Raw genomic sequence first — 25,125 nt, 5'->3', positions numbered from 1 at the left:
AGGAGAGGAGCTGATGAAGCGCCTAAATGCTGTACTTGGATGGATGAATCATAGACCTTTGACAGATTTGACATCAAAACCAGCAAAAACACTTTTTAATTTGGAGGAATCAGAAAACGATCATTGTAGTGACCATTTGTCCATAAAAAACAAATTAAACTTAAACCAAACCAAATCAAAAGGCCACTGATGCACCATGGGGGATGTGGTTTAACGCAGGCAAAAGAAGATGAATGTCCAAGATGGATTCATGCGTTTTCTGATGATTTATTTCAAAACAATAAAACAAACAAAAGAACAAAGAAAACCTGCTGCTCTCTCCTTTTCCCTGGTAAAAAACCATTGGTCCACCCAGGTGCATGCTGGGACTCCAGGTGCCCAGTGTGACCCAATTACCAAAATATTCTAAACAAATAACTAACAAAGAATATTAGCAAAACAATCTAATATCAATAAAGCACTGAAATGAATCAAATAAAGTTACTCATAATTAGCTAATTAAATTTACAACTAGACCCAAAAACAAAAACTAACTTTAAAAATAGCTCCTACAATCGTGTTAGGACTGAAATCCCCTCTCCAATTCCTCCTTAAGACAGTTCTGTTGCTTCTTCATTTAAACACTTGATAGAGATTTTTCCTGCTGCTTTTATGAGGATGACCGGCCCAAACTTGGCAGCGACACACAACAACACTCCAATAAATGGGACCTTCGTCCAGCAGTCTGTAAGCTGCACCTCTGCAGGAGGCGGAGTCTTCAGAAAGCTCATATTGTGACCAGCAAAAAGAGACTGGCATCAGATAATCAGAAGAAAAGAAGATGCTTCTCCCAGTTTCAACATTTTTTCCTTTATTTACTATCAAATGAAGCTGAAATGACTTCAGTCACCAAACATTCATTGTACTTGCTGCAGTAACTGGAGGTTTTTATCACTTAAATTAAACAACTGGTGCTCTTATCTCTCTGTTTATAGTAGTTATGACTGAGTTATGGTTTACTGAAATATTTCCTGGATCAGCCCTGGAACACGACCAGATTTTCAAACATTCACATCTTGATTTGAGTTATTTGGTATCACCACAAAAAATCAGCTCAAGCTGAAGCTCTTCACATTGAAGGAACAATTTGTGACACTCGATATCAGAAACTGAATCTAATATTTGAAATAAAGCTCAGCATGAATAAATATCTTCAAGTCTTTGTAATATTAAACATTTTGTTTATTAATAACTAAACATATGTCGGATATTATTCTAAAAGGATAAATAATAAATATGGATGATACCACAAACAATTAAACAAAAATGGAGTTGGAACAACATCAATATTAAGAGGTTAAAAGTTAACATTTGTTAAACTTTCTGTTCCAATTCTGATAAAATTGTATAGACTAAGAAATGTGTGTGTGTGTGTGAACCAGAGTAGATAAGTGTTATACTTTAATTCTCTCTTTTTAATTATTGGTGTATTTATTACATACAAGTTATTGTGCGTATTTGTTCATTCATATCTGTCATCAACAGGCGCTGGAAAGGCTCATGACCGCCCTCTAGCGGTTAAACTGCACAGCTACGTTAACCGATCTTTTCTTTGGAATAATAACCGGAAGTTAGATTACTACAGAGAGAGATTAGTCTCAAAACCGCTGACAAATGTGTAAATGACAATCCACCAGTTCCACATACATCACAAATACGTTTCATTATTTACAAATAAATATATTTCATTTTGTGTCTCACAGTCTGCGTTTTATACAAATACTGTTAAACTCATTAATACTCATTTTGGTTTTTATATATACATCATGATTTGGATGTGAAAGTGAACGCATTTGTTTCAAATTTTGTTGCATATATTTGTAAAATCAAAGTTACAACATTAGAATGTATTTATAAATTGGTGCATCTGCATTTGTGGATTAAGTCACAAGCCTGTTTTCTGTGCCGTATTTTTGTTCATTTTCTCTCGGTTTTTTTTTTATTTTGAGACTTTCCTTTCGCCTTTCTGCACCTGATCCACACACAAATGCAGCAGCCCATTCACAACTGTGCCAAGCAAGCGAACGAGCTGCCGCTAGGGGCCGCTGTTGCTAAGTTTCACTGTGGTTGTGGATGGCGGTGCTCCTAGCTTCCAGATAACAGCCCTGCTGCCAGCAACAACCAGGCATCGCTCCAGGAGAGCGGCATGGTGGGTCAACCGGCGTCATCTTCTAATGGAAATTAGTCTACAGTGAGTAAAAATATAAGGATCTGTGGTCATTAAAGTTGTGCAATAAACCACAGATTTGACCGTGAAAATTGTATAATATTTCAGTGAGTCTAATTGTTAGCTAACCCCATCGTTTAGCTAGATAGTCATCACATTGAAGACTACGACGCTGAAGTTGGCATCCGATTCACCAGCCTCCGATTCGCGGGGTGGGCATAAAGGGCCATTTCACTGCATTTTTTGCATTTTGATCGACCAAAACAAGGTCCTGTATGGAAACTACAATAGTTACACTGCTCAAATCTGGATGGAATTATTCTAAAGAGGCTGTAGATTCATTAAAACCTTGTTTGGGATTTGTGAAAATACAGAACAGGGCCATTTGACTGCATTTTTGGTATTCTGATCACCCTGAACTGGGTCCTGTATGGAAACTACATTACTTAGACTGCTCAAATCTGGATAGAATTATTCTGAAGAGGGTACAGAGTCTTTAAAACACATTTTATTATTTCTGAAAACTTTATTTGGTCATTGAAAATTCAAAAAGTTCCTCTGAGCTTTCTTTCTTCTTTTCATTTGGACCATCCAAAACCAGAACCTGTATGAAAAATAATTAAATATGGGTTTAATCATTGATCACATGATATAAATGATAACAAACACACTTTAGAATTTGTGAAACCTTTCTTTGTACCAAAATTCACAGAAGTCCTCGCCTCTCCATGTTCATTTTAATTTCCATGAGGATCTCCTGTCTTTCACCACATAGGAAAAAGAAAAAGTTCATGCATTTTACGTCACTAACTACTTACAAGAGTCTTCTTCACTTGTTGACTTTATTCTCATGTTCTTTTATCTAGAAACAATGACTTCTCTCACCTTTCTTCCATCTGCCCGTGGTCAACCTCTGCCACCGATTCAATCCGTTTCATTTCTGACTCCTTCCAGAGCCTTTACTGTTGCCTGCATCAGACATCCCATAGTCCAACCATTAATATGCCCTATTCTGTATTGGATGCTTTGATGAAATCTGCATCACAAATGTATTGCTGTCATCTCATGAATCTTTCCACTAACATGTGCTATCATTTCAGACCCTGCTTGTCTTCTCCTGCTCCCATCAGTCATCTTACCTCCCATCTGAGTGCAGACAGGACGTCCTTCATCCCTTCATTAACACTATCTTAGATACTGTACCACAACTTCCTAATTATATCGTCTATCAAACCCATAGTATTTTGCCATCATGTGTTATGTGCACTGATGAATTGGATATTAAACATTACATTTTGCTGTTAGAGTTCACCCTATACCAGACAAGACAATTTGTGACTGTAAGGTTGAAATACATTTACTTAATCAAGATTGTCTTTCTGGAATGTTGAAGATGTATTTTGGGTTAAACTATTTCTTCATATCTTCAAGTGGTTGCCAGTGAGAAATAAACTTCTTGTTAAGTTGTTGTAATATAGATAGAACAGTGTGTAGTTTGGTCAGTTAAAAATGTGTAGTGTTGTCGTGGCTCCAGAGTAGAGTAAAATAAATTACAACGGGAAAATGGGCTACTGTAATGAAGGTCATCTTCATTATGACTTTTGGTCTTTGAGGTCACATGAGAAGTATTTTTAATAATGTGGCACAAATAAATTGTCAAATGTTTTATTGAATGTGTATATTAACAACAAGTGGGTGTGCAGGTCCTGTGTTGCCCTCAGCGGGGAGTGAGGGGGGACCAGGCCTGTAAAGGGAAACATCCAGTCAGTTAGTAGCCTGAAATGCTCTGTGATAAGGATACATGTAGCTAAAGGATGTGATAAACTGTGAGGTGACTATGCTGTTTGGAATTGTGAATTCTGAAATTTGTGTGTAAAGTCATTCACCTATGTCTCCTCTCCAGGGTGCTCGGTCAAAAGAGTCTTCATCAGTCTGCAGCATTTGAAGGTTCCGGGTCGTACCATGTGCTTATTGGTGTAGCGAGTAGTGCACCAGAATCAGTTAGGGGAAGTCTTTGGTAGATTTGGTACTTTTGTTTAGACATGCTAGGAATTGATTGATTTTATAATAGAGGGTAAATGTATTTTAAGGTTTTTGTGTGTTGTTGTTATGGGGATGTGTAATGGGAGGAGCAGGAATCCTCCAGGGGTTTGGTTGGTGGAGCCAGAGTAGGATATAAGGCTGCCAGTTGTACCAGTGAGAGAGTTGGTCCTGTTGCTACTAATGCTGCTGGGACCACAGTATGTGTCCATGTTAAAGTGTATGATTGATGTAAATGTTGGTGAATAAAACACCCGGTTGGTTCATCACTACCTCTGCCTCAAGCCTCCTACCTTGCGTATCCAGCTGCTACATGGCCATCCTAACAGATACATATGTCCATGTACAGTATTCTAAATCATGTAAGCACAACCTAATGATTACTTTTGGTCTTAACCACCCATTATTTTGCATTAAATACGTCAAATAAAATACATTTTTATTTTCTTGACGTGTCTTGTAAAATGGCAACTGGAAACAAACTTTAGCCAAATAGACAGTTTTTAATCTCATTATTACAATGGCAGGTTATCACATTCACAAACAGGCTAAAGGACTGCAAGGCAAAGACAATGTTGAACAGTTGTTTTACAGACATCTAAGATAGTGTTAATAAAGGGATGAAGGAGGTCCTGTCTGCACTCAGATGGGAGGTAAGATGACTATGATGGGAGCAGGAGAAGACAAGCTGGGTCTGAAATGATAGCACATGTTAGTGGAAAGATCAATGAGATGACAGCAATAAATTTGTGATGCAGATTTCATCAAAGCATCCAATACAGAATAGGGCATATTAATGGTTGGACTATGGGATGTCTGATGCAGGCAACAATAAAGGCTCTGGAAGTGATTGAATCGGTGGCAGAGGTTGACCACGGGCAGATGGAAGAAAGGTGAGAGAAGTCATTGTTTCTAGATAAAAGAACATGAGAATAAAGTCAACAAGTGAAAAAGACTCTTGTAAGTAGTTAGTGACGTAAAATGCATGGACTTTTTCTTTTTCCTATTTAGTGAAAGACAGGAGATCCTCATGGAAATTAAAATGAACATGGAGAGGCGAGGACTTCTGTGAATTTTGGTACAAAGAAAGGTTTCACAAATTCTAAAGTGTGTTTGTTATCATTTATATCATGTGATCAATGATTAAACCCATATTTAATTATTTTTCATACAGGTTCTGGTTTTGGATGGTCCAAATGAAAAGAAGAAAGAAAGCTCAGAGGAACTTTTTGAATTTTCAATGACCAAATAAAGTTTTCACGAATAATAAAATGTGTTTTAAAGACTCTGTACCCTCTTTAGAATAATTCTATCCAGATTTGAGCAGTCCAAGTAATGTAGTTTCCATACAGGACCCAGTTCAGGGTGATCAGAATACCAAAAATGCAGTCAAATGGCCCTGTTCTGTATTTTCACAAATCCCAAACAAGGTTTTAATGAATCTACAGCCTCTTTAGAATAATTCCATCCAGATTTGAGCAGTGTAACCATTGTAGTTTCCATACAGGACCTTGTTTTGGTCGATCAAAATGCAAAAAATGCAGTGAAATGGCCCTTTATGCCCACCCCGCGAATCGGAGGCTGGTGAATCGGATGCCAACTTCAGCGTCGTAGTCTTCAATGTGATGACTAGCTAGCTAAACGATGGGGTTAGCTAACAATTAGACTCACTGAAATATTATACAATTTTCACGGTCAAATCTGTGGTTTATTGCACAACTTTAATGACCACAGATCCTTATATTTTTACTCACTGTAGACTAATTTCCATTAGAAGATGACGCTGGTTGACCCACCATGCCGCTCTCCTGGAGCGATGCCTGGTTGTTGCTGGCAGCAGGGCTGTTATCTGGAAGCTAGGAGCACCGCCATCCACAACCACAGTGAAACTTAGCAACAGCGGCCCCTAGCGGCAGCTCGTTCGCTTGCTTGGCACATTTGTGAATGGGCTGCTGCATTTGTGTGTGGATCAGGTGCAGAAAGGCGAAAGGAAAGTCTCAAAATCCAAAAAAAACCGAGAGAAAATGAACAAAAATACGGCACAGAAAACAGGCTTGTGACTTAAAGGGGAACTCCGGGGCATTTGAAGCGTGTTTCCATTGCTAGAGGTTGTCAAATAATGACAGTATGACACAGAGAGGTGCGTATCTGCGCTCCCTGTGTGAAGATCGCTCTGTCCGCACAGCATGTCATGCGAGGCTAATACGTGGTGGCTAAGGGGCAAGCGCTGACCCTTCCACGTAAAACAACAACTTGCACACTGCAGAAACGTCACACCACTTTATAACCCATCCGACAATAAAGTCACAAGCCTTACCATCAAAACCATATGCATGGTTCTCACATTACTGGCATGGGGACGTTACAAAACAACTTTATAAACAGCATGTCACTCACCGGCTGGTTGTAGGCTCGCGCATGTGAAAGCCCAGAAGAGTCGATGGAGAATAATCCCATATACAAAACAATTATCTTCTCTAGAAAAACTGCGTTCAAGTATTTAAAACATTACAAGAATATTACTGGGCAAGTATTGTTGTAATGTTTTAAATACTTGAACGCAGTTTTTCTAGAGAAGATAATTGTTTTGTATATGGGATTATTCTCCATCGACTCTTTTGGGCTTTCACATGCGCGAGCCTACAACCAGCCGGTGAGTTCTATGCTGTTTATAAAGTTGTTTTGTAACGTCCCCATGCCAGTAATGTGAGAACCATGCATATGGTTTTGATGGTAAGGCTTGTGACTTTATTGTCGGATGGGTTATAAAGTGGTGTGACGTTTCTGCAGTGTGCAAGTTGTTGTTTTACGTGGAAGGGTTAGCGCTTGCCCCTTAGCCACCACGTATTAGCCTCGCATGACATGCTGTGCGGACAGAGCGATCTTCACACAGGGAGCACAGATACGCACCTCTCTGTGTCCTACTATCACTATTTGACAACCTCTAGCAATGGAAACACGCTTCAAATGCCCCGGAGTTCCGCTTTAATCCACAAATGCAGATGCACCAATTTATAAATACATTCTAATGTTGTAACTTTGATTTTACAAATATATGCAACAAAATTTGAAACAAATGCGTTCACTTTCACATCCAAATCATGATGTATATATAAAAACCAAAATGAGTATTAATGAGTTTAACAGTATTTGTATAAAACGCAGACTGTGAGACACAAAATGAAATATATTCATTTGTAAATAATGAAACGTATTTGTGATGTATGTGGAACTGGTGGATTGTCATTTACACATTTGTCAGCGGTTTTGAGACTAATCTCTCTCCATATGGAAAATGGTCATTCTGCACTCGCTCGCCAGCGCCCCCAGAGAAAATCAACTGAACTGCAGCCAATTTTTTTATAATGGGGCGAATAGGAAGTGGAACGGCTGTCTGTAAAAGGGCTGTGGTGCACCTCAGAAAAATCCTGACTACGCGACAGACGCACGCAGACCACCAACGGAAGTGCGCAGACAAAAGCGGCTGTGATTGGTCCTCGGTGTGCCTTTCTGGTTGTCTGTGTGGCTTCCTCCTTTGCATTTTCGCCAACTCCAATAAAAGAAGCTGTTCTTCTTCGATGTCGAGCAACTCCAAATCCATATCTTGCATACACTTTTTTTTTTTTGAAAAATAAACACTTCCGCCAGTGCCGCCGAAGTTCTCGTCACCGCCCACCGAAATTCTCGCGAGGGGAAACTGCTGTGCGTCCCGAGAAATTCCAGACCGAGGTTGCAGAACCATAACATGAAAAGTGGTTTGCGACCAGAGCAAAGCAACACGTCAAGACGATAGACGCAGAACTATAATCCGCCCTTCAGTCCTAAATGCGTCACGGACGAAATCGAAAGCAGACTTAATATCTAAAGTTTTCATGCGGCCTCCCGACCTGCAGGAGGCGCTGTGGAGCCACCATCACAGAGAAGAAGCCACCTTTTCATTTTTAAATTTTCTTAGCCTAGAAATCTAGACGCCCCTAGCAACCTCAAAGCTCCGGGGCTAGTCTAGTCACTTGTGGTTTCTTTGAGAGGCTGTAAATCGAAACTTAATCTGGGCAATCAAATCGTGAGGAGCGGGGTCAGAGGCCGGGCTACATAGTGACGACAGAGGTGCGACGTTTCAGTGTGTAGTTCCAGAGAGAGGTAAACAATGGCTGCGCCCGGCGAACAAAACGCAAAAACGGCAACTGTCGTTTAGTTCCATTCTTCCACATTATTCGCGTAAAGTTTCTACATTAACAGATTGGAGTGCCGGTATTAAAAACACAGGCAAAGTCGAAAAGAAAAATAATATTCTTTCCTCTCTGACATTAGACTACACACTACGATGTACTTTCTCAATAGAATGAACTTTAATTTCATATGGAAAAATAAGCATCACTACATCAAAAATGGAGATTTGATAAAGGATTATAAGGATGGTGGTTTAAAAGCAATTGATTTTGAAATTATGAATGGTATATTGAAGATCAAATGGCTTCGTTCTTTTTTAAGAAATCATGATGAGATATGGTTCTCGCTACCTTCTCTTGTTTTTAAGAAAGTTGGAGGCATTGATTTTCTCTTAGTCTGTGATTTTGAAATCTCAAAACTGCCCATAAAATTATCCAAATTTCATCAACAGCTTTTGTTAAATTGGAAACTGATGTTCAAGCATAATTTCAGCCCTCATAATGTACCATTGTGGAATAATCGGGTAATATTGAGTGGAAGGAAGTCTGTGTTTATGGAAGACTGGATGACTAAACAAATTTGGTCTGTTAGACACATAATGGATGATAATGGAAACATTCTTGAACTGAATTATTTTTAATGCTAAATATAGCATGAGTTGTTCCAGTGAGACTTATAGGAAAGTTATACATAATATCCCACAAGCCCTTATCCAATCAGTAAAGAATAATATCTTGATCATTCCAACTCCAAATTTACATAAAATAAAATTAGATGATTTGGACCTAGTAAGTGATAAATGTAACAATAAATTTTTAAGACAGTATTCAGTAAACACCATATACCCAGGTATAGCAAGAAGCTCATTCATTCTTAGAAATTATAACAAATGTGAAAAATCAAATATTCGGACAAAATACTTAAAATTCCCAGTTCCCCCAAAATGTAAAGAAGTTCATTTCAAAAATATAAACAACATCTATCCCTCAAATGAATTTTTAAAAAGAAGATTTAAATTTGTTGTAGAAAACTGTTATAACTGCAAAACAAATTTGGAAACAACAGAACACCTATTTTATGAATGTGAGACTGTCCAAAATTTGTGGAAATCTCTACATGACTTATTATCGTCCAGTTCCATAGGCACAGATTTTTGGTCTTTTCAAGATATCCAAGTAGGCGTAATCCTCAAAGATAAGAAAACAGAGTTCTTGATAAATAACCTCATCATCATCACTAAATTTTATATTCACAAGTGCCGATATGCCAAATCCCCACCTTCATGGCTTGCATTAAAAAATACTATATCCTCGTTACAAAAATGTCTGAAACATATAAATAATCCCCATGCAAATAAATTATACACACTCATAGAAAATCTTAACCTGTCCTAACCTCTTGTAACTGTTTAGAAGTTATTTATTTTATTTTATTTATTTATTTTTATTATTATTATTATTTATTATCCCCCTTTTTTTATTTTTTTTTATCTTGGGCATTTAAGATCCTTCAATTGTTTTTATATATGTATATGTGGAGGTGTGAATATGTAAAGTTAAAAAAAAAAATAATAATTGTTTACTTCTGAGTATGTCGTTGTTTTGTCTATGTGACATGTTTGAATAAAAAATAAAAAATAAAAAAAATAAAAATCTTTCAAAACAAAAAAAAAAAAAAAAAAAAAACTACGATGTACTTTCCGTCGCGCTGACTACGTAATCCTTCTTCATCCCTCTGATTGGTTGTTGCGCCATCCTATTGCGTGATGTTGAGTGCAGAGGCAACTTAACAGACAACCGTTTATCCCGCCCACACTGCTATCTAGCGTCACTCGACCCCTGCACTAGCCTGATTAACATAGACTTTCAAATCTCTTCGAGATTCTGGTCTGACCAAGGCCATAACGAATACGATTCGAAATAGCCTGGTCAACCCGCCTCCCTCGGGTTGCTACTGGTTGTGGCCAGAAAAGGCTGTGCCTAAGCTTAAGCCAATCACACCACTCTTTCCTCTGACGTATGATTTAGCTACCAGCGGGGCTAACTGGTAGATTAAACTCTTACCAAAGCCAGTAGGGAGCAAGGCGAAAACGTCTTTCCTGTCAAGAAATGATTCAAGGGCTGTTCTTTGCTCGATTTTTAACGAGAATCTCCCGTCGAACCCTTTCATTACAGCATCTACAGCAGTGTCAAAAGCTTGATGCTGCTCCATGTTGATATTGAATGAAGCGCTTCCGTGTACAATCCATGGGTTGAGTGGCAGTTCAACCACGTCACTACCTTGAACACGCCTCTACCCTGGGCCGTTGGCGCTGCTCAAAGTTGATTGCTTCCCGACAAAGTGGGTGGAGTTCCCATTTTTTCGGGAACTCGAATCCACCTGAATGAGCAGTTTGCCTGAGTAAGTGTAGCAAGCCGAAGGTGTTGCGTCACTGCGAGGGCGGAGCCTGGGTACCCCTGCACAGCTTTTTGCTGTAGGGGTCTGGCTTGCTAGGCTAAGTTTTTCTATCATTTCGTTTTACTGAAACACGAACGGGCCACACTAAAGACTTTAATTTAAAATATATATTTCCTGGTTTCTTCCTTCTTCGACTGAAAGTCTTCAGTTTGTTCTGGATTCTGAAGCTAAACTTTTAAAACTCTTTCTGCTGGATCTGCTCCTCATTTGGCACCAGGATAAACTAACTGTATCTGTCTGGTTTTTGCATGCTTCCTTAATCTTCCTTCATTACAGTTCATGTGGAAGAGATTGTGACTTCTGTTGACACCTTTTTTTGCTTTAATGTGTTCATATATTTAACTCGACAGGAGAAAGCAGAGACAGAAGTGGCTCATAATAAACAGCTTGATAATGTCAGGTTTTATGGGGGTGTTTTTATGTCCCTTTTGCAGTTTTAATAGAGTCTGATCAGCCCTGTATTTGAGGAGGAAACTGTGTTCTGCCACAAAAAGAAAGAGCTCCATCAGTCCAACATGGCACCTGGCAGGAGAACAGAACCCAGTGTCCTTCCACAGTTTGTGTGGCAACAATATGAAGAATATCAACAGCAATAACAGAATGAAACAGCAAACATCTGGTTAAAATCATAATATATTGTGTATAAATGTACATAAATGAGCATCACTTCAGTGTTCAATAGTTTCTATTTTAAATCATCTGTCAAACATTCATTTTTTTTACCTTTTTATGATCAGTGAACTTAATATTTAAACTTTTAAACAGATCAAATGGAGTGAGCAGTTCTCAGATCATGGACATTACATCAAAAATAAGTTTTGTCTGGGATTAATAAACTTACTTTGACCACTCCAATGCACCAAAAAAAAAAAGTGTAAAACTGCAGGATTAGAAAGCGGAAACGCACTTCAGCTGATGCTGAGCGCCGACGGTTCGGTGGATGTGAGAGGAACAAGCTTTCAGCTGAGCTTGTTCTCTCTGTGTCCAGCTGCTCTACTTTAATGATGTTTTTCCATCAGAGGTGTTGATGGAGCTTTTAAAGGCTGTACTTTGTGCTGATGTGAAGCAAACTTTTCATCAAATACACAATTAGTTACGAGTAAATCAACCCAAACATGTGAAAATATGACATTTTTCACCTCACAAACTGTTTCTCTTTCACTCTGTAGGAGTCACAGTGGGTGTTTCTGTGTGTCCATGTGTTGGGGCAGCACAGCTGGTCGTGTTCCTGTCACATCTGGCTTTAACTGACCCAGGAGGAGTGGTCTCACTCTACTCACCTGCACATTTCATGACCTGTGGCAGACAAAGTGGGTGAGCGCTTTGAATATTCTCTGTTCATCCGGCTGAATCCAGAGCAGCTTCTGGTTTTTTAAACCTTGCTCTGCACTCCATCTCTGTGCTTCTTGGTCAGATATCGATGTTTCTACACCTCATCACAGACACTTTTATTAGTGTTTGATGTTAAGTTGATTCAATGTTCCGGACTGACTTTGCTTATTTTAACCTTTGTGTGGTATGTCAAGATCACCAGGAGATGTCAAATTAACATTTGTAAATGTTCATTTACCTCATTAAAACGTATAACTAATAAACTCTTATTGTTATTATAACTAATAAAAAATGCAACTTTTTCTTTGATTAGTTTAGAAGTAGCTGTAACTGTATTTACTGTCCAACTAATAACTCAAATTTACATTTAGGAAAAATCATTATAAATTGTATTTGGTTTGTTTAAATGATTAAAGCATGATGGAAATACATTCACTAAATTAAAAAAGTGACATCATGTCACAAAAAAATACGAAAAATGACAGTAAACCTCAAAGTAAATATGTTGTCTGAAAATTGGATAGATGCATAAATCAAAGTTATAAAACAAGTGTTTTCTTAAACCAGAAGCTCAGCCTGTTCTCGTGAATCTACTCTTTTCAGCAGAATCATTGTTAAATTCTAAGAATTAGAATTCTTCTTCTCATCGGCTGTAAAGATGAGATGTTTTACTGGAACCAGAAGACAGATCCTTAACGTTTCAGATGCTCTCCTCTGTTCTCTTTTACAATCTGACCTATTCGTGCCAACAACTCTGGCACTTCAAGGTTTTTAAACCACAAATATCTGTATCTACACATTTCGATCATGTCCTTTAGGGCCGGATGCTGCCTGTACTCTTCCATGAATCCTGGCTTCTCTTCTCTTGGTGTTGATATCAGTACCAGCGAATGATCAAATGGTCGATCGCCGAAGAGTTTAAGGATTCCGCAGAGCTTCTCATTCTGATCCTCTGTGAGGTCTTCAGGCTGCAGAACCAGCAGCAACACGTGGGGTCCAGGCTCACTGAGACTCAGACTGGTTTCTACATGTTCTTCTATTTCATTTTGGGAGATGTCAGGACTCAGCAGATTTGGGGGGTTGATGGCAAATATTTTTTCCCCCTTCACTTGGAATTCAAATCTCCGACAACCTCTGACGTCACGCTCACTATACTCGTCAGATGCACTCTTTATGAAGTCTGTCACCTTTTCCCTCTCAGAGCAGCTGTTTCCCAACAGAACAATGTTGAGCTCAGACACTGTAATGACAGCAACACAAAGTGAATGATGCTAAATTAAACACATTTACACTGCGAATAGAAACATCTAAATATGGAACTTATACCTATAAAAACCATACAGAGGAAAAGTTCTTCCTATTTTTTTGCATTATAACCTGTAATGTAAATGTATTTAATTCGATTTTTTGGTGGTGGGGGGTTAAAAACTAGCCTGGGTGCCAGCCGAACTTAGCCCCGCCCATAAAAGTTTTGGTCGGGAAGTTCGGTCTGGCTCTGCTCAGTTGGGAAATCATTATGCCCGACCAAGAATTGGTCGGACCAATCAGATTGCCAGGGCGGGCTTTATACGATGATGGACAGATGATCAACAGGGACATTATCGACTACGTCACTAAAGAGCTGAACATGGCTGCCGCTGGAGAGCTAGGGTGTGTAGATTCTGCCATCGAGTCTGTTCTACAGGATCTCCACATTGCATTCATTTTGAAAGACGAACAGAGGAACGGGATAAAGGCTTTTATCGATAGAAAATATGTTTTTGCCGTCCTTCCAACAACAAGTGTGTGTTGCTTAAACTACGTCACATACTACGTTGCTCTGATTGGTTGTAGGTCTATCCAATTGAGCGAAGAGGCATTTTTTCTCCTGGTTCGGCTGAAACACGCCCCATACCCAAATCTCTATCCAACAGTATCAGACTCACATTCTGACTAGAATCGTGAGTATGACGTAGTCAGGCTAGTTAAAAACCCCAAAAATCTGAAATTGTCCAAACTGATTAAGTGACATGAAGCGAGAATGAATCGTATAAAGAATTAAAAACAAAATGTATAGAAACTGCATTCGTGTTGGGTTCTGCTGGTGTTCAGCAGCCTTTTAGTCATATAACAGGTGGATTGAGGTCTGGGCTTTGATGGGTCATTCCGACGCATTTAAACGTTTCCTTTTAAACTGTTGGAGTACTGCTGTAGCAGCATGCTGAGGGCCACCTCCTGCTGGAAGGTGAACCCCCGTCCCAGCCAACTCTGACCAATTGCCAGATGAAAAACAATCCCCCAGCATGATGCTGCCACCACCATGCTTCACTGTGGGGATGCTGTTCTTGGGGTGATGAGAGGTGCTGGGTTTGCTCCAGACATCCATGATGGAGAATAAGTTCAATTGTAGTCTCATCTGCCCAGGGGAACCCTTTTCCAGATGTTTGGGGAGTCTCCCACATGACTTTTAGGGAAGCTTTCTGTAAGCAGTGTCTTTTTCTGCCCACTCTTCATTAAAGCTCAGCTCTGTGGAGTGTACAGCTTCTAGTGGTCTGATGGACAGATAAAGCAGTCTCCTCTGTGGAGCTTTCCAGCTCCTTCAGGGTTACCTCTGCTCTCTTTGTTGCTTCCCTGATTAATGCCCCCCATAACTGGTCTGTAACGTTCCTCCCTGGTCAGGTTGGTTGTGGTGCCATATTTTTCCAGTTTGTGGTTATGGACTAAATGGGATTTCAGATAATTATTTCCATGACCAAACCCTGATTTGTAATTCTCCACCACTTTACACCTCAGTCTTCATGCTGCTTCTTGATCAGTGGTGTTGCAGACTCTGGGGGCTTTCAGAACAGGTTTCTTTCTCCACTTCACCATTGTGGAACATTTTATTGTAAATTATAGGTTGTAAAGCAAGAAAATAGGAAAAGCACAGAGGGGGTGAGTCATGTTGGAAATCTTCTGTGAATCTATGTATCACCATAATAAAGAGTTCAGTTCAGTTTAGAATAACTTACTGTCAGGTGGCAGCCATTCAAGACTGCTGCTGAGTTTCACAGACGGATCTGCAATGAGAAAATGCAGATATAAATGATTTAAAAAAAGTAATTAATCTGTTAATTGCAGCGACCATTCAAACATCCCATGGTTATAAATGTTGGTTATTAGAGTTTGATGGATTTAAAAAACAGCTTAATAACTGACTGCTGAACTTTAAAGGATTCAGAAAAAAGCAGGACTTTGTCTCTCACACCAAGTAAAAAGAAGATCTGAGTCAGTTCTCTTTAACTTCTGTATGCAGCAAATATTTTACAATAGAGGATTACAAGGAGGCAACATCTGTTTTTGGGACCAGCTGCTGTGGAAAATGATTAGCACTTATGGATATCAAGTTCCATAAAAACTACTCTGTTATCAATCAAACATTCCTCCATAGATCAATAACCCAAATCATGTCTCCTATTCAAGATGGTGAAGACTGAAACATATTCCATTTTATATCAGTTAAGGGGCTGGTTGCACCTGGAGAACAAACCAGTTACTCACACCTACCTGCTTCACGACGTTTTTGTTCTTTATGGTCCGACACACATAAATGGAGAGAAAAGAAGAAGAAACAAAGTGAATATTTCATTTTAAAAACAACACACCATAAACAAGCTGGAATTAAACTCTCTCTCTCTTTAAGGTGGACTGAAGAGAATCTGTAAACTCTAATCAAGTTGCAGCTTGATCACTGTTCAGAGAACTGAAAATATTTGAATAAAATGTGCTTTGTGTCGACCATCTACACAACACTGTTATTCTGTCTGTTCAGGGAAGTTTTCCCAGTTGTTCCAGTTCAATTTGCTGAGAGGTGACGGGAAATGAAACTGCTGCCAGGATGACTTTGAACTGAATCAGTAACAGCTAAAAGGCCGACTAAAGGAATCCTTCAGCTGTTAAAGACATGAAACTTATCCACTGCTGACCTTTAATATCCTGGATCATAATATACAGTCTTTAAGAAGAACAAAGTCACCTCTTGGAAAGTGACCTAACTTTACCCTCAAATCTCAACCACACACTGAATGACACATTTTCACATCTATGGGCCCAAAACAAAGTGACAGGGTTGTGTTTTCTTACTTCTTGACTTGTAGTGACTTCAGACACCCAAACATGTGCTCTCAAGCACAGAAAAAGGGGATTTTTTTCATGTCCCCTTTAAGTTAGACCAATGGTCCCAAAACTACGGCCCGCCACATCATTTTTTTATGGCCCTCCAAAATGTGTCCGTAATGTATTCCATCCCTCCCGCACCAGACTTTAACACCGTTAATCTAATTTCTTCCTGTTTATTCTCTATCAGTGATGCGCGGGCTGACCCGAAGCCAGCGGGTGCCTGCAGGCATCCGCGATCACCCGCAGTTGCGGGTCATAAAAAAATATTTTTAATAATATTCGGGTTGCAATCGGTCGGGTCGTTTTGTGTTTTAGATAAACATTAAAAAATAACGTGTTAAACGTTTGTAATTCAAACAGTAGACAATGTTCTATTAAATAAATACACTTTATTGGCTGAATAACTTCCGCAGAGATGACGTACGTGGTCAGAAGTACAGTAGGTATGGAGACAGCAAGAGGGAAGGTCAAGTTGGGAGAGTGGAAGCTCCGCAAACACACAAGCAGAAAAAGTAAGGTTTGGGACTCATTCGCCGAGATCAAAGATCTAGGATGTTCATTAAGACCATTGGCTACTTCTTTTAAAAGCGGGTCGGGTCAACATTTTTTCATGAATATTTCTTGCGGTCTGAGGTAACGGGCGGGTTAGTGGAAAAAGTGGTCGGTTGCGGGATGTTTTTTCGTCGACCGGCGCGTCACTGTTCTCTATGGTGAGAACATGTGTAATTCCATTGTGGGCCACTGGTAGGTTTTGGCGCTGTTGTGCAGCCTTTTTCAGAGACGGACTCTGGCCGATTTATCGAATGCTGCAAATGTAATAACATAAAAACATTTTTGTCCTCTTATGGCCACTGTATTTAGAATCCTATGCAATCATCATAACGTAACGTTCACACTGCTCTCACCTCAGTATTGTGTGTCGAAATAAAAGCTTTTGTTAAAAAGATTTTATTAAAACATACATTGCAAAATGTTTGAATGCATTGTGTTGTTAAATAAGCTGAGTAATAGAAAATTAGACTAATTATTTGCAACCTAAGTTTTGAAATATGTACGCCTATTGATTTATTGATTAACAATGTGAAAGAAGTTGTGTAACTTTCAAATGTCAAAACAAAATAATTCTAAGCCATGGTTTTATATGGCATTAAGATGTTCTTAATTGTTGTTCATTCTTGGAAGTTTTTTATGCCAAATAGAATTGTGTGAGTTCAAATATTGGAATAAAATATGATTTTTTTAAATGCTTAAACAGGCTTTTATCTAAAATTATTCATGTTATTATTAATATTTTGTGATTTCAGCTATTTCCATTTAAAACTGTGTTATATCATTTTAACATGATAGCAGCCTAACAGAAATAATAACAACAGCCCACATTGAATGGGCTAAAATTCAGCTAAGATAGATCTGCTGCATACAGTAGGCATATTTACTGTAATTTACATGGAAAATCTCCGGCCTCCGGCCCTCTCAAAGAGCCATGCAGAGCGAGCCGGCCCTCTTTAGAAAAAGTTTGGGGACCACTGAGTTAGACTAACAACCAGTCACAGATGCTTCAAGGTGGACTGAATTAAACTGGAAAGCATGATGGACTTCAGACCTGATAACTGACTGCTGAACTTTAAAGGATTCAGAAAAAAGCAGGGCCCTCATTTATCAAGCGTTTTTAGGAACAGATCTGTGCGTAAAGCGTGCGTGCGATCATTCCTGAGCAAAGTGTGGGATTTATGAACGTGTACTTGAACTTAGAAATGTGCCTAAATCTACGCACAGTTTTGACCATGCCTACGCACATTGCCTAGTGGTAGAATTACGAAACTGCAAATGGTGTTGATCGCTGCACAGGGGAATATTACAATGTTCATTCAATTGTTGCATTACAGTATGTCTGACGGCATTTGGGTCCGTGTAGCCTATGCAATTCCAAAGCAGGGTGTATTAGACCTACCTGGCGTTCATTGCATTTCATTCAGAGTGTAACAATAATTGTTTCACCAGAAGACCTGACAATATTCAGCCTAGTTTAATTGATATGGGTATAAAAGGCACACGTAGGACATGCCATTCAGAACGCAACATGGCCCATCCTGCATTGCTTGAGGATCTGGAAAACCGTGCGCTACGGAGGGAGCACGTGTTTAGGGAGCGTGCAGATTTATTGGCAGAAAGTAGTGAGTGGCTTCTAAGCAGGTTCAGAATTCCAAAACATATATTGCTCGACCTCTGCCGTGAATTGGGGCCATCGATGCGGCATTTCTCAGCCGTCCATGAGCCGAATTATGCCCACAGTGTTGGATGCGATTATTTCTTTGGCCCCGACTTACATTCGATTCCCTTATGGGGGTCCACGCCAGGCAGACATTAAGCAAGGTTTATATGGTATCGCGCAGTTCCCCAACGTCATAGGAGCAATAGACTGCACTCACGTCGCACTAAAAGCACCATCACAGCACGAATACAACCTTGTGAATAGGAAGGGGAAGCACTCCATTAATGTACAGCTTATATGCGACAGTGATATGCTGCTTCTCAATGTCGTTGCCCGATGGCCAAAAAATATTGGCAAAATGTGATTTCCCCTAATGAGTTATGATTGCAGACGCGATGCGTGTGTGGAGGTGTGGAGCCTGTGTGTGTAATTGGCATAAAGCTGTGCTGTCCGCCGCGTATGATTCTGTATTGCTTCTCATGTGTTTTCGAGATCCGCGCTCTGAGTCAAGCGCAAGCAAGCAAGTTCTGGTGGCTTTTAAAGGGAATGTTGGTGCCATATATGGTTACTTGGGGAAGTTCCATGATGCAAATGAGTCTGCTCGTGCCCGCGCAAGGTGAACTGGCAGGTGTGGTATTTATCATTGCAGATGTGCGTACGACCTGTCTAAGAACGTTTGATGAATGCCGATTTTTTTTTGTACTTGGGCACATTCTAAATTTCACTCATTCGACAGGATTTAGAAGGGATTCTACGCACTAATGATGAATGAGGGCCTAGGACTTTGTCTCTCACACCAAGTAAAAAGAAGATCTGAGTCAGTTCACTTTAACTTCTGTATGCAGCAAATATTTTACAATAGAGGATTACAAGGAGGCAACATCTGTTTTTGGGACCAGCTGCTGTGGAAAATGATTAGCACTTATGGATATCAAGTTCCATAAAAACTACTCTGTTATCAATCAAACATTCCTCCATAGATCAATAACCCAAATCATGTCTCCCATTCAAGATGGTGAAGACTGAAACATATTCCATTTTATATCAGTTAAGGGGCTGGTTACACCTGGAGAACAAAACAGAAACTCACACCTACCTTCAAGACATTTTAGTTCTTTATGGTCCGACACACATAAATGGACAGAAAAGAAGAAGAAACAAAGTGAATATTACATATTAAAAACAACACACCATAAACAAGCTGGAATTAAACTCTCTCTTTCTTTAAGGTGGACTGAAGAGAATCTGTAAACTCTAATCAAGTTGCAGCTTGATCACTGTTCAGAGAACTGAAAATATTTGAATAAAATGTGCTTTGTGTCGACCATCTACACAACACTGTTATTCTGTCTGTTCAGGGAAGTTTTCCCAGTTGTTCCAGTTCAATTTGCTGAGAGGTGACGGGAAATGAAACTGCTGCCAGGATGACTTTGAACTGAATCAGTAACAGCTAAAAGGCCGACTAAAGGAATCCTTCAGCTGTTAAAGACATGAAACTTATCCACTGCTGACCTTTAAAGCGGCAGTAGGCAACTTTTTTTTAGTCATATTAGCTTGAACTGTCATGGGATTCTGGAAGTAGAATATTAAATAGGCTGTTTAGGAAAAATAACGAAATCTGTAGCTCCCTCTGAAGCCTGTAATCATGCTTACAAAAACCGAGCGCTCCCGGCTGTTTTTAACCAATCAAGTTAGGGTGGAGGAATCCTACCTGTCAATCACAGCTTGTGCACACGCTGCTGAGCGTGAGTCTTCCCCAGCTTGTGTGCGCTCACACTGGTGTGAACTCACGTGCACAACCTCGTCCACAGAGGGGGAGGATTTGGGGGGCGATTCGGAGCTTGTTAGAGGTTGGGGCAGGGACCTGAAAGTTGTATCAGTTCGAATTTTCCGACTTTAGACTCGTAATTTTGAAAACTTGCCTACGGCAGCTTTAATATCCTGGATCATAATATACAGTCTTCAAGAAGAACAAAGTCACCTCTTGGAAAGTGACCTAACTTTACCCTCAAATCTCAACCACACACTGAATGACACATTTTCACATCTATGGGCCCAAAACAAAGTGACAGGGTTGTGTTTTCTTACCTCTTGACTTGTAGTGACTTCAGACACCCAAACATGTGCTCTCAAGCACAGAAAAAGGGGATTTTTTTCATGTCCCCTTTAAGTTAGACCAATGGTCCCAAAACTACGGCCCGCCACATCATTTTTTATGGCCCTCCAAAATGTGTCCGTAATGTATTCCATCCCTCCCGCACCGGACTTTAACACCGTTAATCTAATTTCTTCCTGTTTATTCTCTATCAGTGATGCGCGGGCTGACCCGAAGCCAGCGGGTGCCTGCAGGCATCCGCGATCACCCGCAGTTGCGGGTCATAAAAAAATATTTTTAATAATATTCGGGTTGCAATCGGTCGGGTCGTTTTGTGTTTTAAGATAAACATTAAAAAATAACGTGTTAAACGTTTGTAATTCAAACAGTAGACAATGTTCTATTAAATAAATACACTTTATTGGCTGAATAACTTCCGTAGAGATGACGTACGTGGTCAGAAGTACAGTAGGTATGGAGACAGCAAGAGGGAAGGTCAAGTTGGGAGAGTGGAAGCTCCGCAAACACACAAGCAGAAAAAGTAAGGTTTGGGACTCATTCGCCGAGATCAAAGATCTAGGATGTTCATTAAGACCATTGGCTACTTTTTTTAAAAGCGGGTCGGGTCAACATTTTTTCATGAATATTTCTTGCGGTCTGAGTTAACGGGCGGGTTAGTGGAAAAAGTGGTCGGTTGCGGGATGTTTTTTCGTCGACCGGCGCGTCACTGTTCTCTATGGTGAGAACATGTGTAATTCCATTGTGGGCCACTGGTAGGTTTTGGCGCTGTTGTGCAGCCTTTTTCAGAGACGGACTCTGGCCGATTTATCGAATGCTGCAAATGTAATAACATAAAAACATTTTTGTCCTCTTATGGCCACTGTATTTAGAATCCTATGCAATCATCATAACATAACGTTCACACTGCTCTCACCTCAGTATTGTGTGTCGAAATAAAAGCTTTTGTTAAAAAGATTTTATTAAAACATACATTGCAAAATGTTTGAATGCATTGTGTTGTTAAATAAGCTGAGTAATAGAAAATTAGACTAATTATTTGCAACCTAAGTTTTGAAATATGTACGCCTATTGATTTATTGATTAACAATGTGAAAGAAGTTGTGTAATTTTCAAATGTCAAAACAAAATAATTCTAAGCCATGGTTTTATATGGCATTAAAGTGATACTCCGGAGTAGATTCAACCTGGGGTCATTTGAACCGTGATATCCAGCCAAGTAGCCCACCCGCAGTTTTTTCGATATTGGCTGAACATCAGCTGAGTTACTGAGTTATCCCGAATTGCTTCGTACAAGGGTTAATGGATCCTGGTCCGTATCTCCAAAATTACCACACTAAAATCACATGCCATGACACCAAACTTCTACAGGAGTACAAATATGGTCTGTACTCACCAAACGATGCATTTGGAAGTTTGAAAATAGTCCAGGAGTTTATTATTATCAACACAAGCCTGATAGCTTCTCTGCAGCTAAAGCTGCGTCGACGTCACTTCAGAGAGCTGGGAGCTTCAAAATAAGATGAAGGTTGATCTACTACTGTAGACAACAAAGCAAGGCTGCTCAGTTTCTCCATTGATAAAATAACTTCACAACTCTACAACATAAAAATTCATAAAAAAACATGTAGAATATAGCATATACTTTGTTGTCTACAGTAGTAGCTCAACCCTCATCTTACTTTGAAGCTCCCAGCTCTCTGAAGTGACGTCGACGCAGCTTTAGCTGCAGAGAAGCTATCAGGCTTGTGTTGATAATAATAAACTCCTGGACTATTTTCAAACTTCCAAATGCATCGTTTGGTGAGTACAGACCATATTTGTACTCCTGTAGAAGTTTGGTGTCATGGCATGTGATTTTAGTGTGGTAATTTTGGAGATACGGACCTGGATCCATTAACCCTTGTACGAAGCAATTCGGGATAACTCAGTAACTCAGCTGATGTTCAGCCAATATCGAAAAAACTGCGGGTGGGCTACTTGGCTGGATATCACGGTTCAAATGACCCCAGGTTGAATCTACTCCGGAGTATCACTTTAAGATGTTCTTAATTGTTGTTCATTCTTGGAAGTTTTTTATGCCAAATAGAATTGTGTGAGTTCAAATATTGGAATAAAATATGATTTTTTTTAAATGCTTAAACAGGCTTTTATCTAAAATTATTCATGTTATTATTAATATTTTGTGATTTCAGCTATTTCCATTTAAAACTGTGTTATATCATTTTAACATGATAGCAGCCTAACAGAAATAATAACAACAGCCCACATTGAATGGGCTAAAATTCAGCTAAGATAGATCTGCTGCATACAGTGGGCATATTTACTGTAATTTACGTTGAAAATCTCCGGCCTCCGGCCCTCTCAAAGAGCCATGCAGAGCGAGCCGGCCCTCTTTAGAAAAAGTTTGGGGACCACTGAGTTAGACTAACAACCAGTCACAGATGCTTCAAGGAGGACTGAATTAAACTGGAAAGCATGATGGACTTCAGACCTGATAACTGACTGCTGAACTTTAAAGGATTCAGAAAAAAGCAGGGCCCTCATTTATCAAGCGTTCTTAGGAACAGATCTGTGCGTAAAGCGTGCGTGCGATCATTCCTGAGCAAAGTGTGGGATTTATGAACGTGTACTTGAACTTAGAAATGTGCCTAAATCTACGCACAGTTTTGACCATGCCTACGCACATTGCCTAGTGGTAGAATTACGAAACTGCAAATGGTGTTGATCGGCGCACAGGGGAATATTACAATGTTCATTCAATTGTTGCATTACAGTATGTCTGACGGCATTTGGGTCCGCGTAGCCTCTGCAATTCCAAAGCAGGGTGTATTAGACCTACCTGGCGTTCATTGCATTTCATTCAGAGTGTAACAATAATTGTTTCACCAGAAGACCTGACAATATTCAGCCTAGTTTAATTGATATGGGTATAAAAGGCACACGTAGGACATGCCATTCAGAACGCAACATGGCCCATCCTGCATTGCTTGAGGATCTGGAAAACCGTGCGCTACGGAGGGAACGTGTGTTTAGGGAGCGTGCAGATTTATTGGCAGAAAGTAGTGAGTGGCTTCTAAGCAGGTTCAGAATTCCAAAACATATATTGCTCGACCTCTGCCGTGAATTGGGGCCATCGATGCGGCATTTCTCAGCCGTCCATGAGCCGAATTATGCCCACAGTGTTGGATGCGATTATTTCTTTGGCCCCGACTTACATTCGATTCCCTTATGGGGGTCCACGCCAGGCAGACATTAAGCAAGGTTTATATGGTATCGCGCAGTTCCCCAACGTCATAGGAGCAATAGACTGCACTCACGTCGCACTAAAAGCACCATCACAGCACGAATACAACCTTGTGAATAGGAAGGGGAAGCACTCCATTAATGTACAGCTTATATGCGACAGTGATATGCTGCTTCTCAATGTCGTTGCCCGATGGCCAAAAAATATTGGCAAAATGTGATTTCCCCTAATGAGTTATGATTGCAGACGCGATGCGTGTGTGGAGGTGTGGAGCCTGTGTGTGTAATTGGCATAAAGCTGTGCTGTCCGCCGCGTATGATTCTGTATTGCTTCTCATGTGTTTTCGAGATCCGCGCTCTGAGTCAAGCGCAAGCAAGCACGTTCCGGTGGCTTTTAAAGGGAATGTTGGTGCCATATATGGTTACTTGGGGAAGTTCCATGATGCAAATGAGTCTGCTCGTGCCCGCGCAAGGTGAACTGGCAGGTGTGGTATTTATCATTGCAGATGTGCGTACGACCTGTCTAAGAACGTTTGATGAATGCCGATTTTTTTTGTACTTGGGCACATTCTAAATTTCACTCATACGACAGGATTTAGAAGGGATTCTACGCACTAATGATGAATGAGGGCCCAGGACTTTGTCTCTCACACCAAGTAAAAAGAAGATCTGAGTCAGTTCACTTTAACTTCTGTATGCAGCAAATATTTTACAATAGAGGATTACAAGGAGGCAACATCTGTTTTTGGGACCAGCTGCTGTGGAAAATGATTAGCACTTATGGATATCAAGTTCCATAAAAACTACTCTGTTATCAATCAAACATTCCTCCATAGATCAATAACCCAAATCATGTCTCCCATTCAAGATGGTGAAGACTGAAACATATTCCATTTTATATCAGTTAAGGGGCTGGTTACACCTGGAGAACAAAACAGAAACTCACACCTACCTTCAAGACATTTTAGTTCTTTATGGTCCGACACACATAAATGGACAGAAAAGAAGAAGAAACAAAGTGAATATTACATATTAAAAACAACACACCATAAACAAGCTGGAATTAAACTCTCTCTTTCTTTAAGGTGGACTGAAGACAATCTGTAAACTCTGATCATGATCACTGTTCAGAGAACTGAAAATATTTGAATAAAATGTGCTTTGTGTCGACCATCTACACAACACTGTTATTCTGACTGTTCAGGGAAGTTT

The 25,125-nt window shown here is 39.8% G+C and overlaps 1 protein-coding gene across 1 annotated transcript; it reads right to left on the bottom strand.

The window, feature by feature from the left end:
• Positions 1–11,171: 11,171 nt before the first annotated feature.
• On the bottom strand, positions 11,172–24,902 carry LOC142381836 (GTPase IMAP family member 2-like). Its single transcript, XM_075467090.1, has 5 exons — positions 24,866–24,902; positions 19,651–19,668; positions 15,731–15,751; positions 15,196–15,243; positions 11,172–13,445 (listed from the first exon to the last, which is right to left on the bottom strand). Coding segments are annotated over exons 4-5 (549 nt in total). The 5' UTR covers positions 15,197–15,243; positions 15,731–15,751; positions 19,651–19,668; positions 24,866–24,902; the 3' UTR covers positions 11,172–12,897.
• Between the last annotated feature and the right edge of the window lie 223 nt (positions 24,903–25,125).

This window comes from Odontesthes bonariensis, chromosome 6, assembly GCF_027942865.1.
Source record: "Odontesthes bonariensis isolate fOdoBon6 chromosome 6, fOdoBon6.hap1, whole genome shotgun sequence".
In the NCBI taxonomy this organism is placed as follows: domain Eukaryota; kingdom Metazoa; phylum Chordata; class Actinopteri; order Atheriniformes; family Atherinopsidae; genus Odontesthes; species Odontesthes bonariensis.
Note: the sequence above shows the minus strand (reverse complement) of the source record. Positions and strands in the feature narration are given on the sequence as shown.